The following is a 17044-nucleotide window of genomic DNA, read 5'->3' on the forward strand; positions in this document are numbered from 1 at the left end:
CAAGTGAGCAAAAATATTAAACTTTCTCATAGGATCACATTTCCAGTCTATGAATAAAAAACTCTCAACAATCAATTGAAAACAAGCTAAATATAGCCAAAAAAACACATACTAGGCTAGGTTGTACAGCTTCCAGCGATTTGAGTGACAAACAGGTGGCTTATGCAAGAAACATACTCCTCCACTCGATCCACTTGTCACAGTCTTTGCTTCTTTGTATCCTTTGGATAAATGTATCTTGACAGCTCAGCCACATACAATGATGGTCTATCATTTGTCAACGCCACCAACATAAGTGACATGATTGCAGGAGATGGATAAGTTGAAGGAGATGGAGGACAATGATAATTTGAAACCATTTTTAAAGCAAGAAGAACCTCTGCAGTGACAAGATCAGGGAGTAGATTAGATTCTGCAGTACTGTCACCCACGAGCAAGAGATGATTAGAGGCTATTATTTGAGTTCCACTCTATGATTATCACACAAGTTTTTTCTCTAAAGAAAAGATTCAATCGGGTGGTAATTAAGCTGTCCTTATACCCAAATTGCAAGTCTATTGGCAATTTTGATATTCTTAAACAGTGGGAAAATAGGCAGGCTCCTGCAGTGACAACTTTTACTTTCACTTGATCAAATTTAAAGGGCAAATTAGAGCCCCGCGATGATGTAGCTCTAACTTTTCTATTGAATATATTTTATTATTTCAAGAAACTTGGTGATTTCCGAGTCATCTTTTTTTATACCAACAATACATTCTTCAGAAAGAGGTGGTGTTCATTGGTGTCTGTCAATGTATATTGCATGCCATTGCAAGCTTGATGTGTTCAAGGTTAAATTAGACATGTGTTTAATTCTGCTCCGCCATATAGAAAACTGGAGTCTAGAGCTGCATAGTACATGCATAATCTTGGTCAATGGTACATTTTTGTTGGAATTAAAAAGGTCTTCTGCATTGCTCAAGAGAGATTGCATCCCTGCCTCAAGTTTACGATAGTAAACAGTAATATCTTTGCTCCCTACCGCTGCATAAACAACAATCACTTTTGTGCACTGTACCTTATTTTAAAAAAGGAGTGAGACCCATAGTGAGGCTCTAAGATCAGAGGGGCACGCCAAGTGCATCCTTCTTTTGTGAAGATGACTACCATCTCGTCACCAGGCTTTAGAGACCTGATAGTGGTGGCAGCAAACCCAATTTAAGTCAACAGGACAGGCCTTTTCCTGACACCTGCTAGAGTTAGCGTTCCGGCATTACCCATGCCTTAAACTGTTTACCACCCCCATGCAACTGTAAACCTTTGCCAATACATGGCGAAAATGGAAGATGCGTTTGTGTATTGATTGATAGTGGTAGATGTATGTGGAGAGCATGTTGTGCCTGTGATCATAGGCACACTGGCATTCAATTTGTGTGATATAAAATACAAGTGGTACCTATAATGGAGGATTTGGGAGAGCCCAGCCAGCAAGTGTGTATTAAAGCACTCTACACAGACATTCCAGAAAGTAGTTTACTGGGTCAGATTTTTGTGTGTCTATGAGAGGAAACAGAAGATCCCTGTGAAGCTAAGAAGTTTCACCTACCCTTTTGTCCTCTGGAAAGCTGGTCCTTCACATGTTAAGCGGTAGTTGGATTGAAAGAGTTCATATATTTTATGTTCTAATTATGCAGTTCTCCTTCCTCATAGCACCTTAGTCCTCCCCATCATCATGCTTAAACTTTGGACAACAACCATGGCTGGATCAGTCTACTTTGAAAAAGCAAAAGTGCGGAACTGCCCATAACCAATACAAGAACAGATATGCTGGAATACACAATCTCACAGTGGAGAATGGGAGAATTTTAAGACTCTAGGATTAATGTGCCTACATCCTACTTTCCTTTCCAGGTTTGGGATGAGTATTCGAAAAAGATCAGTTAGTCTGCTTGGAACCTGCTTCCTTGGATGGTGGTGCTCTTGCTCTAGGATTATTCTGCTTTGAAGGAGGGTTCACCCAAGGCAGTGCGTATCACTTAGATATAAGGGAGTCCTGTACCTCTGTGCTGAGGTGGAGGTCAGACGCCCCCAGAAGAGTCTTCAGCACAGACAACTGCATCAACCCCCAGAATTAAAGGGAGTAGGAGAACTCACTGGAGTAAGTTCTGTGGCCCAAATCCTACAGCCAAAAAGTAGACGGCTACTAAAAAAAGTTGACTTCCATCCTCAGTTGAGCAGCGACCAATAACTCACCAGAATCATCATGACAATGCATGCTCAGGCAAGAAAAAAACACCACTGAAATCTGGGGTGAGCACAAAGCATATTTCGTTGGTGGGCTGTGTTTGGCTTGAGGAAGAACCCAAGCTGCAAGGCCACCAGGACCGCAAGTAATATGACTGGGCTGCAGTGTTCTCTTCACAGGTGCTGGTGATGCAGGTAATTGCCTGTGGCAGGCAACAGGCTTTACCATGAATCTTGTAGTCTTTTGTAGAATGTTATATTGATTTTATATTATATTTTATATCATTGTATTAAATATCCTATATTTCTCTCTTGGTGTCAACCACTTGTGTGTGCAGTGGTCATAACTTTAAGCTATTAATAACCTTTTGATTCCACAGACACATCCCTTGACCATACCTTTTCTCCTGAGAGCAGAAAATGACCACCATTCTACTTGAGAAGCATTTAGTAAAACAATCTACATCAAGAAAGTAGAGGATCCAGGAGAGGCAAAGGGGTTGGAATCTCTCAGTGCCTAGAGTTCATGGTGGAAACGGTTTTTGTTAAATTGGTATCAGAAATGCAATGGCCAGAGTGTAAGGATGTAAAGATGTAAAGATAGACAGCTGCAATGACAAGACTCCCCCCCCTCCAGCAGGAAAAGATGCATAGGTCAGCAGCATTGATCAGTTGCTGGGACCTATAGCTTTTCTATTTGAGCTTGCATCTGAGAGACATCAGTATGATACTGGTGTCTGCCAATGGTGCGAGAGGGGAGACGGAGGATACCTGAGGGATAGAGACTGCAATGTCGGTGACAGACTTTTGTTGTATTTAATGTTTGGAAGGCAAGGATGATTGTTCATTCAACCGTCTAGAGCATGGGAAGAGAGGACAATTCCAGTTGTGGTTTGTAATTAGAGATTCCTCACATCATCCCCATGGAAATAAGACATGAGGCGCCTGAAACTTTGCAACTGGTGTGCATGGCATGAACTAATAAAATAAATAGAACGGGAATCACAGATAAGGTTGAAACCCTTCTCTGTTCTTTTGTCGAGCCCCACCAGTGGCCCTGGTTGTCCAACCCAATACTTATCTTGTCCTTATCGAGAAGGTATGGAAGGAAAGGGAGAGCACTGAAAACCAAAACTCTTCAGACTGAGATAAAGAATACGAGAACTGAATTCTGGTCATGCCAACACCATAAAGAGATGTAAGGAGACTGTAAACAAGATGAAACTGTAGGAATAAAGTAACTATTTGGTGGTAGGACACTGGATTAAATATTGTAGGAATATCATTTTGTCAGAGAAGTGTACATTTTGAACAGTAGTGCTAAAAACTGGAAGAATGGAAGCTTGAAAAGAGGACAGTCATTTTGTGAAGCTGCTTGGACTCAGGTTAGCTAAAAAGGCCAGGTACCATGGGCCATATGTATGAAGCAAAATTTTACTCGCAAATGCTGCGAATCGCAAAAAACAGCGTTTGCGGCAAAAATTTTGCTAAACGCGATGTATGAGACATGCTCGCATCGCAAATATAAAGAATCGCTAAAATAGCGATTAATCACACTGTGAATCAGAAAGTCTGCGAATATTGGTGCGAATGCCAAAATTGCGATTAGCTCCTAGAAAAATCGCAATTTGAAAATTCGCAATTTTGGTAATCGCAATGAAATGTATGAAAAAATCACAAATTGCGATTTCATCATATTCGCAAATTTGAGAATCGCAATTACCACCAAGGCTGAGCAGGTGATAACCAGGTGCAAACTATTTAAGGAGACCCACAATGCAACAGATTGTTCCACAATGGCTGGACTGTATGTGATAGCCAGGAGGCTGCGAATCAGAGCTGCTGCACAGAGGAGGAGACGCCAGGAGAGGATCTTTCATGCGTGCATAACCCTGTTCCAGCGCACTGCAGAGGAGACCCATACAAACTACAGGCTGGATGAAGAGAGCATCCTTGATTTAATTGAGGAGCTCAAACCTATCCTTGAACACCGCACACACAGGACACACACCATCCCCACCCACATCCAGGTCCTGTGCTCACTGCATCTCTTGGCATCAGGTAGCTTCCAGGGGGTGATAGCCTCAGCAGGAGGGGTCTCACAGAGTGCATTGTCGCGCTTTTTCCACACGTTCCTTGATGCCATGCTCCAGAGGCTGCATCACCACATCCACTTCCCCAGGCACTAGACCAGACCAAGCAGGAGTTCTATCAAATAGCCTAATTTCCCCACATCATTGGATGCATAGATGGGACACATGTCGCAATATCCCCCCCTTCACAGAACGAGTATGTGTTTAGGAATCGCAAATCCTACCATTCCATGAACATACAGGTGGTGTGTAATGCCAAGCACATCATCACCGACATAGTCGCAAAATACCCAGGAAGCACGCACGACGCATTCATCTTCCGCCACAGTGGGATACACCGTTGACTCGCAAGTGGGGAGTTTGGTGAGGGATACCTACTAGGTAAATGCATTTTTACAAAGGACACACAAGTAAAGGATAGCATTGTCAGGACAGTGTTTAACCATATTCCTCCCACCCCACAGGTGACAGTGCGTATGCGGTCCGTGACTTCATTCTGACTCCCTTCCTGAATCCTACCAACGCTGGGGAGTGGAGGTACAACAGTGCCCACATAGCAACCAGAAGTTCCATTGAGCGGACCTTCGGGATACTCAAGAGCAGATTCAGATGCCTACATAAGAGTGGAGGGGCACTACAATACAGCCCCCAGACCCGTTGCAAGATAGTGGTAGCATGTGCCATGCTGCACAACATCGCCACCAGGAAAGGCAGCACAGTGGAGCTCAGTGAATCGGATTCATCCGATGATGAGGGGCCAGCGCCAGGACGCATGCCGGCCGGTGTTGTTGGTGCAGCTGCTGGGCGCCAGAGATTACACGATACTATTTCTAGGTAAGAATATATGACACAATGCTAAAAATCAGTTGGGAGGCAGTGTTTAATTTCCTTAACTTCAGGATAAATGACGGCACACAGCCTGTGTTCCCCACAATATATAGTCAAATGCACGGCACATGTTATTATCACAGTGTGATTGCACAATCCGGATCAAGTGTCCATGCGAACTGTGTTGAGGCACCCAACTCCTGGCCCAGCTTAGTACACCTCAAGTGCGGCACTGTCGCGCTGGAGCCCCTGGCAAGGGGTGCACACTGCCCTCCTCACATGTCCCTGCAGCCTGCTGTGACACCCACTACGGCGCTTCTCCGGAGGGGTGGGGTGCTGCTTCTGCCTGATTGTGCGTCCTCATCGGTTGGAGTAAGGACTCCTGGTCCTGTAGTGCGAGCTGCCCGCAGCTCATCCACAGCAGATGTGATCTGTACCAGGGCCCTTGCCATGCCCTGGCTGTTGTGTGCCACCTCACGCTGCATACATATGCTTCACCTTAACAGCACATTTGTTGCTGAGGCCAGCCGGTTAACTGCCCATGTGTACAGGTCTAGGCGCTGCATCTCCCTATGCGTAGCAGCTTGATCTTCCCTCAGTTCCGCACAGAGTGCCTCCAGGGCACCCGTCATGCCCATAATGCCAGCCCTGACCTCCCTCTGTAATAAGCGTATTTTTTTTGCCTGAAGGCACTGTACCGCCAACATTTGGCCCTCCAGACCACCAAAGACTGTTTCCTCTCTTGGGGCTGCTCCACTGGTCGATGGACGTGCACTGCGCCTTGTTGGAACTGGCGGGATCGGATCAGCACGGTGTTGTGGCTCTGGCTGTGCTGGGACTGGTTCTACATCGCCATCGGTGTCCTGGCCTTCATCCTCCAATGGGGGCAGTGGTGGCACTACAATACGCCTGCGGCGTTTTGGAGGGATTACTGGGCTGTCCTCCTCCTCCGTTTCCTCCTCTTGCCCTGGTGCCTCTGGGTTTTGTGATTCGTCCTCTCCTCCTCTGACTAGTTCCTGTGTTTCTGATGGTGCTTTGGACGTAAATGCATACATTAATTTTCTGTACAGACTTGCACTTGTCATGCATTCAATTTCACTGTTTGGATTTACATGGGTACTGTCTGTCTGCATTTTGCCTTTCCTGATGTGCATATGCTTTTAGGGACTGGCTCGGTGTAAATGCACCACTGTAATGTGCATGTGACTACATCTCCCATAATGCATTGCTGTGTGTGCTTGGGTACCTGCACCGGTGGAGAAGTGTGGCTCAATGGTTAGAGCGGCAGACCCTGATGCAGAGGTCAGGCCCGGGACCAGGGTTCAATTCCCGCCTCGGCGGGTCTTGGGCTCATAATTCCTCGGACCTGATTTCTCGCCTCGGTGCCTATTCTAATCATGGGTCCCACGCTGCAACTCTGGGCAATAGCTTGCTTAATCTCCACAACGGCCCCAACAGTGCTGGGATGCCTGGCTTCACCCTGGGGATGCCCAGGAGTGGACATTTCACAGGAAAAGCCAGGAAGGGTTCCCTAGCGGTATGAGTACAGCGCTGGGAAACCCGAAATGGGGTAGCTGTGAGCTATATAAGTAAGTACAAACACACTGGAGTTTTTGTTTTATTCTGCCCATGGGTCGCTACTGGGTGTGTGGGTGTAGTTGAGGGGTATCAGTGGGGTGATGGCATGCTTCTTACCTTGTCTTGGTGCCGGGGGGTCGGAGCTGTCCAGGTCGGACACGCCCATCACACTCTCTGGTAGCAGGGTCCCCTCAACCAGTTCCTCAAGTGGTGTGGAGTCAGTGGCGGTGGAGGGCCCAGCACCAGTCTTCTTTGCTCGCTCCAACCTGGCAGCCACCTTCTCCTTGGAGCGCTGGCGCATATCATACCAGCGCTTTCTTAGATCTTCCACGCTCCTGTGGGTGACACCTACTGCATTGACTTTGGGCTGGATGTCAGACCAGATCCGGCGCTTGCGTGTCTCTGGCACCCGCAGGGACTTCTTCCCAAAGAGCAGTTCATGGCTCATCACCATTTCTTGTTTTCTCTTCCTGCCTATTTCCCCCTGCGGCTGTTTGTCCTGGCTGGCCATGTCTCCAGTGTCTGCCATTGGTTCTTGCACTGCAGAGTTCCCTCACCTCCACTCCTTCTCTCACACTGTACTTCAGAAACTCAGGTGCAGCATGGGAAGTCACACTTCCTGGTTGTGATGTCATCATGCTGCACCTGAGTTTCCGATTCTCTAATTTGCGAATTTCGCAAATTTGCGATTTATTCAGATAAGGAATCACTATTTCACATCTCGCAATTGAATAGCGATTTGTACGGAATCCCTATTTAATTGCGATTTTTTATATACATCCCGTTTTGCGATTCTCAACTTGCGATTCGCTAAAAATCGCAAATTGAGATTCGCTAAAGGGGGGTTTGATACATATGGCCCCAAATGTCATATGACGTTTTTACATACATCTCCACTAGTTCAATCAATTTGTGCAAACCCCATGTAATTTGTCTGTGCTTGGCAACTAGCTTTTTCTCATGCCTCCTAGATTTGGATTAGTGTAAACATTCTGTGATTATCAAATATTTACACTTAAAAGGCCCCCTTTGGAATCTGCCAAAATCACTGAATAACCTTTCGTTACATCCAGGAAATCAGCTTTGACAAATCCAATGTGTCTGATTTTAATATGTTAATGCTTGCAAAGAGCAAGGGCGCATGCTTGTGTTGTATTAAATAGCACATTACCATGGGCCCGATTCACAGAACTAACTTAAAACAAAATCCTAAACTTACTACTTTTGGTATTCACAGAAAGCATTTAGTAGTTGTAAAGTTAGGACTTTGTCTTAAGTTTGACTTAAGGCAAACTTAAGACAGACTTAAGACACACTTAAGACAAACTTAAGACAAACTTAAGACAGACTTAAAACAGACTTAAGACAGACAAATTAGGATTTTGTCTTAAGTTTGTCTTGAGTCTATCTTAAGTTTGTCTTAAGTTTGTCTTAAGTCTTTCTTAAGTCTGTCTTAAGTCTGTCTTAAGTTTGTCTTAAGTTTGTCTTAAGTCAAATTTAAGACAAAATCCTAAACTTACTACTACTAAATGCCTTCTGTGAATACCAAAAGTAGTAAGTTTAGGATTTTGTCTTAAGTTAGTTCTGTAAATCGGCCCCAGAGAGTCCTATTAGCTTTACCAGTGCTGGTCTTGTTTCTATTTTCTACACAAGCTCAAAGCGGACCTGTACCACCCAGCGTATGTAATCTGATTGGAATGATATAATCATTCTAAACTCCAACTACCAAATATGGGTGTCCATCATGAGAATGGCTCCGAATGTGAGTGATCCACAGGGTGGATATTAGACATGACAAGAACCTAAAATTGCATGATAATTTATTCAACATGCTGTTCCTCATTTACACTTGGAAGCTCACAGCCCAGTCAGGCTTTGGTCAATGTTTGTAGATGCAGACAGAGCAGTGAGATACAGCGGTGCTCCCCCTCTGCTTGTGGGCACTAGATTTGCTGCTACTCCAGACAACAAATCAATTCCTACTTATTATTTTAGAATGGACCAATCAGCTGCACATTGTTACAACGGGCAGTGCCTCTGCTACAAGACTGCCGAGTCAGTCATGTGATTTCTAGGGACACTGAAACACACGAATCTCTCAGCATATGAAATATGTGAGATTGTTGGTAATAACTCCTTGGGTGCTTCTTATCTATTGCACCACATTGGATGTGAAAGTCATAGAATAAACTTACTTCCTTCCTAAGAAACTGAGGCAAAATGCTAATTCCTTCACACATGGGGGCTTATTTATGGGGAATTGGCTTAGCACAGCAGTGCTACCATATGTCAATGTGAAAGGGCAGTAACACACCGTATTTAAGCAAGCAAGTTCCTGTCCTTTCCTCCTGTGCTGGCCCAAAATGTGCTGCCTAGCGCCAGCACAGGCAGCCATGCAACATGGGGCAAGCGTGTCTGCGTTGCATGCAGGATTCTTTTTTGTGCAGGAAGAGGACCTTACTGTACAAAAACAATCCTGAGAGGCATTTTCCTCTTTGTGCAGCACACAAGGAAAGAGGAAAAACGAAGAGAAATAAAAACATATCTCCTTGTTACCACTGCTCTGGGAGGTGTAAGTTTTTGCCGTTTCTCCAGGTCTACGTAATTAAGTAAATCTGGGACAGCGTCAAACCCCATGGGTGTTGTGTGGGAACACCTACTACAATGCCCATGGAACAGCTTCCCTGGTGCAGAGAATGGCAACTCTGCGACTTTAGCTGCTGTCTACAAAGTGGCTTTGCGTGGTCTCATGGATATAATTGAGAGGGTTGCGCCACAGGAGTGTTAGAAAAAGTGATGCTCTGGCAGCGCAAGCCTCTCATGGATCAGCCCCATAGTTTGGACCTCTGTGACAGTGGAGCGGAGAGAAGAGCAGCAATGTGGTAAACCAAGCTGGTCAACTGTCATTTGGTTTGTTGAAACAGATCACTCATGGTCAAACATATATCCCACCATTTAGCATCATTTTATAACGAACCATCACGTAGAATTCTAAACAAGACGGTACATACAACTTATCTACAAGGGGTCTGGAGTGACGATAGACAGCAAAAGCATGTGGGCAGAGCAGGGATATCACAGGGATTAATACCAAACATAGTCTTCTCTAAAAGCAATATAAACACATACAAGCCTTTCTGCAACCATCTTTCCATCCCCACTACTGGCAATTACCCAAAAACATTTTGAGGATCATTTGTATACAAGTAAGTGACCTCTTTAGAACAAATGTTAATTTCCTATATGTTGTTTTTCCCAAATGTGAATATTTGAAAATGTGAAAACACAGAACAGGTGGCCACCCTGAGAGATGCTGGGAAGCAGGAGGAGAAAAGAAAGTGCAATACTACCATCCTTCCCATGTTACCCTCAGGCCTTCTATCTTTTAATGGGAGTCAGGGAGCATTGCTATATAAGGCTGTGGTTACTTAGCAGTGTTCAACTTCTCCCACACAACAGTTGTATTAAAAGAGACGAGGTCATGTTTATTTTCAATGTGATATAAGTTTACTTACAATCTCAGGTTCTGTGCCCATAAACCATTCCACTGCACAGCCAGTATCCTTCTAAAAAAGACAATTTGAAAGCAATATTTACAATAAAAGCAAGGATCACTTGAGTATTAGTGAGTGCCATTAATAGCAATGGTAGATAACTTGTTGGAAGTTTAGTACATGATCCCAAGGATGTGACATACAAATTGCTCACTAACAACAGTTTAGTTTGCACAGGTGAGCATGTGGCGCATCATCTAATAATAGTCATCATTCCATTGTGCTACAAAATAAGTCAACACTAACAGAAAAACGAATAATGACACTTAAAAAAGGTAAAAGACTTGCCAGACGTGTGCCTAGCACAAAGAATCAGCATTGTAAACAAACAGCCAATAACATAGCAATGAATACCAAAATAGTGCATCGGCCTACTAAGATTGTCAGAAAATAAAATGTGTCAGCTCAATCAGAAAATGTAACATATAATAACCGGGGTTGCGTGGGAATATGGCTTAGATGCAGAATAAAATGGCTGCAGCTAAATTCTCTGAGGTCATATTCGCAATAGCCATCTTTTTTCAAGACACAGATATGCTGTAACCAGATAAGAGATGTAGATGCAGGTGTAAAAACTCTGAAGGCATTATGAAAGTTGTTCAGTGGGCGTTGTAGATGGCATTTATGGAGATGTTCCCGAATTTACATTCCCAACTCAGGTGGAAATCATCTGCCGTTTTGTTTTTGCACCTAGAATTTCCTTATGCCAGAAATGCATGTTTAACGTTTACATTATATGGATTTGGACATAAGGCACATTTGTTTTACCAATGTGGGGTTTATTTTGTTTCTTAATACTTAAAGGAAATGAAGTCATTTTATTATTTCCCACAAATGCAGCTCGTTCTCACAAACATTTAACATGTATGTTAAAAGCCAGTCTTCAGACAGTCGATTGATGCACATTGCTGCTGAGTAGTTTATTAAATGTATAGATCATGAATTGTCATGCAGTTTATATTCTACTATGTACTGAAAAGGCCGATAACAGAAGGATCAAGCACTGTGTGCTTCAAAACATATCATCGCCATGCACAGTATAACTCTTTTTGTCCTTTCATTCATAAAAGACTTGCTCAGCTATGCACATTACAGGCCAGTTTCTGATTATAAGGAATCTGATGATCCACCTTAAAAGTGATAACTATAATTGTTTCTAGAAAGCCTATCATTCTATTAGACAAACTCAGATCACTCAGACAATTTATGGAAGACACGATCATAAAAAAGGCAGAACATTGACCATTAATGATTTGTAATCGAAAAAAGGGGTTCTGATGTGTAGCATTTTTTTCCCTGCAGTTTTATATAGCGCAAACTTGAGCCGAAGGTATCGGAGCGCTTTACATGAGCACAAGCTGCATTACATAAGGACACATTCATTTTTGAATGAAGGTGATTTAGTGATTTGCCCAGAATCACAGGATGTTGAGGATCATTGCTGAGACTCGAGCCCGCTTTCCCAGATTTGAGATGGACGCCATAGCCGTTAAGCCACATCCTTTCCCCAGTGTATAATGGATGAATAAGTAATGCTGAAGAATGTGTCTCTAGTGCATCTACCTTGGATGTAGATTTGAAAAGCCAGGCACAACACCTTGAAAAGAGAAATAGTGGAAGGAGATGAAAGGAATGACTTAATATTATTTTTTAAATCATTCTTCTTAAAAATCTTTAAAGGAACCCGATCTTGTTAATGTCAGCATTCAAAACACACATCGTTGAGGAAGTCAAATCAGTTAAATATCATAGTCAGAATATCATCTGATATAAATATGTTGTCATAAATGTTGTTTAGAAAAATATCACCCATTGGTATTAATACTCGAAAGTATTCACCCAATGGGATGATATTTCTGTAAGTGCTATTTAAGACACACCATTTAAGTCAGGCAATATTTCTTTAAGCAGTACTCTGACATTAAAGCACTCAGAGGCATAACTGTTTTTCTTTTGTTGGATATAAAGGACCCAGAATAATAATTTTAGCCTCCTTAGGGAAAACAACAAGCAAACGTTGATGGAAGGAAAGCTGCAGTTAATTGCAGCCAGGGCTGAATTCCACTCGATTGTTTTTTGCTTACTATGCCACTCTAGACAGCGACCCAGCCATATGCAAATCAGTCTTGATCCTGCTCCAATAGAAACTGCACAGCCCAAAATACTAGGCCAAGTCTCCTCCACATATGAACACAGCAACCCCATACCAGGTTCAGCCTGCTTAGTCCTAAACAGTGATGTGTCGCTGGAGTCTTGTGGCACACTGAGAATGGAACCCTTTTCTGAGCATAAATGTGCCACTTTAGCATAAACAGCAAACACTGATGTCCTCCATAATTGTTCCTGCTCAGATAGAGCCTGGACTGGAAGTTCAGGCTGGGCTGTTTTTATTTGAGCGGGGTCAACACTGATTTGTATATAGGTGATTCGTGCCTGAGGTTGTATGATGGCACTCCAAAGTATACAAAAAGTGATAGACGCAGTTCTCAAATTAATCTCAGCAATTATTCGGGGCACATCCCAGCCCATCGTTATTTTGCATACTATAATACCTGAGTTTGGAGCCAGCCATATGTAAATCAGTCACAACCCTACTCCAGTGGGAGCAGTCCAGCTCGAACTGCCAGGCCAGGTACTCCCAAAACCAGAATTCAATCAACCCAGGACCGTTTTCGCCCTAGTTAAGGCTCAACAGCTAGATATAGTTTTTTTGTACACTTTGGTGTGCCACCCTAAGTAGGATGGTGTGCCCACCCAGATGTGAGCACCATGCACACTCTGCCACTGGAACTAAGCTGTACCTTGCTGAAGGGTGTTTGCAAACCCAAAGGCTCCCAATTGTAACAATCTCTGGATTGTGTGAGTACTGGATGGGATAGAGGGACCCCCCAGCCCTTCCAGTTAATAACATCATGGCTTCTCTCTTGTGCCCCAAAGGAGTACCTTTCTATGGGCTTTATAGTGGAATGGGCACATCGATCGTTGACCGCTATGCCCCCGAGCTACTCCCCCAAGCCTGTTCAAAGTCCGCCTCCTTAACTACAAGAATTGTGATGCCATTCTCCAAGCGGGCATGAAAAGTGGGGTGCCGCCCATTGACTCCAACCTCATTATGATATTTCCAGACTAAACCCTCAGGCAACAGCACAAACCCTTCTCCGATGTCAAGCAAAAACTCCAAATGATGATGTTCATCTACATGGTGCTTTTCCCTCCGTGGCTCAAGGTCCTGCACAACATTAAAGCATGATTCTGTGATGCAACTGAGGGGGCGTTGGACTGGCTGCAGGTAGGCAAAACCATGGGCACTCTCTTCTGTCTAGAGAAGATCGTCTTTGTGACAGATGGGCTGCATTGGTAGACGTGGCTCCCGCCAGGGGAAATATTGTATTGGAGAAAATGTGGCACGAGACAAAGATCCACACAACCCTGAAGACCTCCGTAATGAGATCCTAGGCCAGACAATGGAAAATGCTTATTCTAACTGAGAGTGTTCTTCCTGTGTATACATTTACCTATTGATGGACTGGGTTCATATCTGACCGCAGATGGTAGAGGAGTTAGGTGGATGTGTCGGGACGTGTGCACATGTGGTGCATCTTCCTTACATAAGCAGCGGGTCTTGAGCTGTGCTATCCCCACATCACAAGTGTACCCCACATGTGAACTAGAGCCGAAGTGCTAAGCCATGGGTTCAACTTACAGTTCTAGTCATAACAATTTAATGGGCGACAGTTGCTTTTTTAGTGGAAGTGTGGGGATGGGGAGGTTCATTTAAGAGGGGACAATATTCCCATACTTCAATGTAGGCTTCCCGCTGCGACATTTTGGTATTTTATCTAGTGACCTAAGCAAAAGACACAGCCTACTTCAGTACATTCAAAATTCTTTACTGGAATGTGAATGGCCTTAATGACAAGATTAAGAGGAGTACTGTCATACATTTTGTCAGAAGGCATTCCCTGATCATCCTCTTCCTCAAAGAGACTGACCTAAAAGGGACCACATGGGCATTCCTCGGTAGATGGGGTATGACAGGGTATTTCATTCTGGATTCATGTCCTGCTCTCAAGGGGTTGCCATACTCTTCGAAATAAACTCCTCAATTATAGTGCAACAATCAAAAGAGAATCCCCTAGGCAGATATGTAGCAAACATTGGTCCTTGATCTGTGTGTACTCCCCACCCTCCTCACTCAGCATCACTTTGCGCACTTTCACTGATCTCATGGCCGAATTACCGCCTGAGAAACTAATGATAGGTGGAGATTTCAATGCTGTTATGAACAAGCAGAGAGATGTATGATGCATAGGACCTGAAAAGACCTACCATCCAACATGACTCTCAGATTGGAGGTCTACTGTAGGTCTGGTTGATGTTTGGCATGCAAGGGGGGATGGGAAGAGTGGATACACTTATCGATCAACAGCACACCACTATGTTTCCCATCTAACTACTTCTTCCTACCACAAGAATTCTCATTAGACGTCTCTCAAATATTCATGCTCCTCAGAGGAATCTCAGACAATTCACTCCTCCTACTGTAATTACAAAGCCTCAAATGCAGACCCAATTATTAGTAGAGGTTTATCCCGTGGTGGCTTATGTCTGACGACATAGTCGCCTCGCTGCATGAAGACCTAGAGGAATCATTTTTGCTTAACCTCAAATCAGTGGGCTCAACAGTGACACTGTGGGAGGCCATTAAAACTGTCATCCACGGGTTTGTAATGTCACTTGTCAGGGCAGAATGCTGAAAACACATGGCTAACATCATGGCCCTTGAGTTAGAGGTGCTGAGGCTGACGATAGAGATTGTCCAATCAGTATCCTCCCTCTACTTTGACAGCTTGAGATATTGAGGGCTCAACCGAGGACTGTAGCAATAGATACTGCCAAGCAAGTGTGGCTGGCTTCCCAAAGCTGCATATACGAGTTTGGCAACAAGTTTTGTTAATTGCTCCATAGGCTGGCAGCTGGCACCCTACTACCTGTAGCGGTTGCCAATAATGTGATTACAGATTCATTAGGTATCCCGGACGCATGTGCAGCTTACTATCAAGCCTTGTATGCCCTGGTTACACAACTGCATAATGAACTTATAACCCCACCATTGCAGATTTCCATCTAAACCCACTATCATGAGCAGACAGAGAAGCCCTAGAATCGCCCATGTTTCTGAAAGAGATTCTCAACTGCAAGGCAGCGTCCGCTGCCTTAGAATCAGGAAAAACCCTGGGCCACAACGTCTCCCCAATAGAATTGTTTTTTTTTTATATTTGTTTCTGATGAGCCCCCATTTTCATCATTATTTGCAGAATCAACACAGAAAGGCTGTTTCCCCAGCGACAGGCAGATGACACAATCATGGTCCTACGTAAATCAGGAAAGCCTCCAGATCTTTGCTCATAATTTCCTCATTAAAGTTAGAGACAAGGATTTATGCCAATATCCAGGAGAATAGATTAATAAAAGTCATCACCTCCTTAATTAATTGGGGTTGCAATGGCTTAAGGTGGGTCAGGTGGGCCCTTTTATTCCAAGTCTTGGCGAAAATGACTCTCTGTCCCCGCTCCCTCGCCTACCTCTACACACCAAAATCCGGAACCCGAGTGGGAATACTAGTTAACAAATGTCTATTCAGTTCATTCCAGATCAAAAGGGGTACGAGCAAGGGATGCCCACTGTTCCTCTCCATCATTATTTGCAGAATCAACACAGAAAGGCTGTTTCCCCAGCGACAGGCAGATGACACAATCATGGTCCTACGTAAATCAGAAAAGCCTCCAGATCTTTGCTCATAATTCTTCCAATTTCCCTCATTAAAGTTAGAGACAAGGATTTATGCCAATATCCAGGAGAATAGATTAATAAAAGTCATCGCCTCCTTAATTAATTGGGATTGCAATGGCTTTAGGTGGGTCAGGTGGGCCCTTTTATTCCAAGTCTTGGAGAAAATTACTCTCTGTCCCCGCTCCCTCGCCTACCTCTACACACCAAAATCCGGAACCCGAGTGGAAATACTAGTTAACAAATGTCTATTCAGTTCATTCCAGATCAAAAGGGGTATGAGCAAGGGATGCCCACTGTTCCTCTCCTCTTAACCACAGTGATTGAGCCCCTGGCCGAATAGCTGAGAAGAGACATGCAAAATAGGGCATTGGGTGGTGCAACCTCCCAGAAAACTGCATCTCTCTCTACACAGATGACATGCTGCCTTTATCCTATCCCCACAACAAGGAGGCTTGTACAAATATTAACAGTATATGAACAAGCAGCGGGACTGAGAGTAAAGAGGGACAAGTCCCTTTTAGTACCGATTGTGGGCACAATAGTAGAGGTGCCATGGCAACCAAAGGTTCAACTCAGAACTGACCATTTTAAATACCTAGGGATTCATGTTGCCTGATCGCCTTAGCAGACCTGGCATCTTAATATCCCTTTACTCATGGAGCAGATTACTAAGTACCTGTACAGATGGTGGACACTCCCCTATTAATTATGGGCAGAATACCACTCATAAAATTATACCACTTTCTAAGCTCTTGATACTCTGCAAAACTTCCCACAGACTGTCCTGAAATCCCTCATTATTAACTTACATGCCACAGTTAGGACATTTCTATAGATGGGCAAGCAACCATGAATATCAGTGAAATGCAGGTGATCCACATTCGAGGAAGGCCTTGGAATGGCAAGCATCCAGCTGTTCTTTCAGGCTGCACACCTCACAACTGTTAAAGATTGGATATTTGGAGATAGGTTAGA

General features: G+C 44.0%; 1 protein-coding gene across 1 annotated transcript in view; it reads right to left on the reverse strand.

Moving 5' to 3' along the window:
• The window catches only part of LOC146811132 (uncharacterized), a 249497-nt gene that overhangs the window by 173826 nt on the left and 58627 nt on the right, over window positions 1-17044 (reverse strand). The window contains exon 6 of the mRNA XM_085614493.1: window positions 10238-10288. Within this exon, the coding sequence (XP_085470619.1) occupies window positions 10238-10288 (51 nt within the window). The remainder of the gene's footprint in view (window positions 1-10237; window positions 10289-17044) is intronic.

The sequence above is a fragment of the Triturus cristatus genome, chromosome 7 (assembly GCF_964204655.1).
Source record: "Triturus cristatus chromosome 7, aTriCri1.1, whole genome shotgun sequence".
NCBI lineage: Eukaryota > Metazoa > Chordata > Amphibia > Caudata > Salamandridae > Triturus > Triturus cristatus.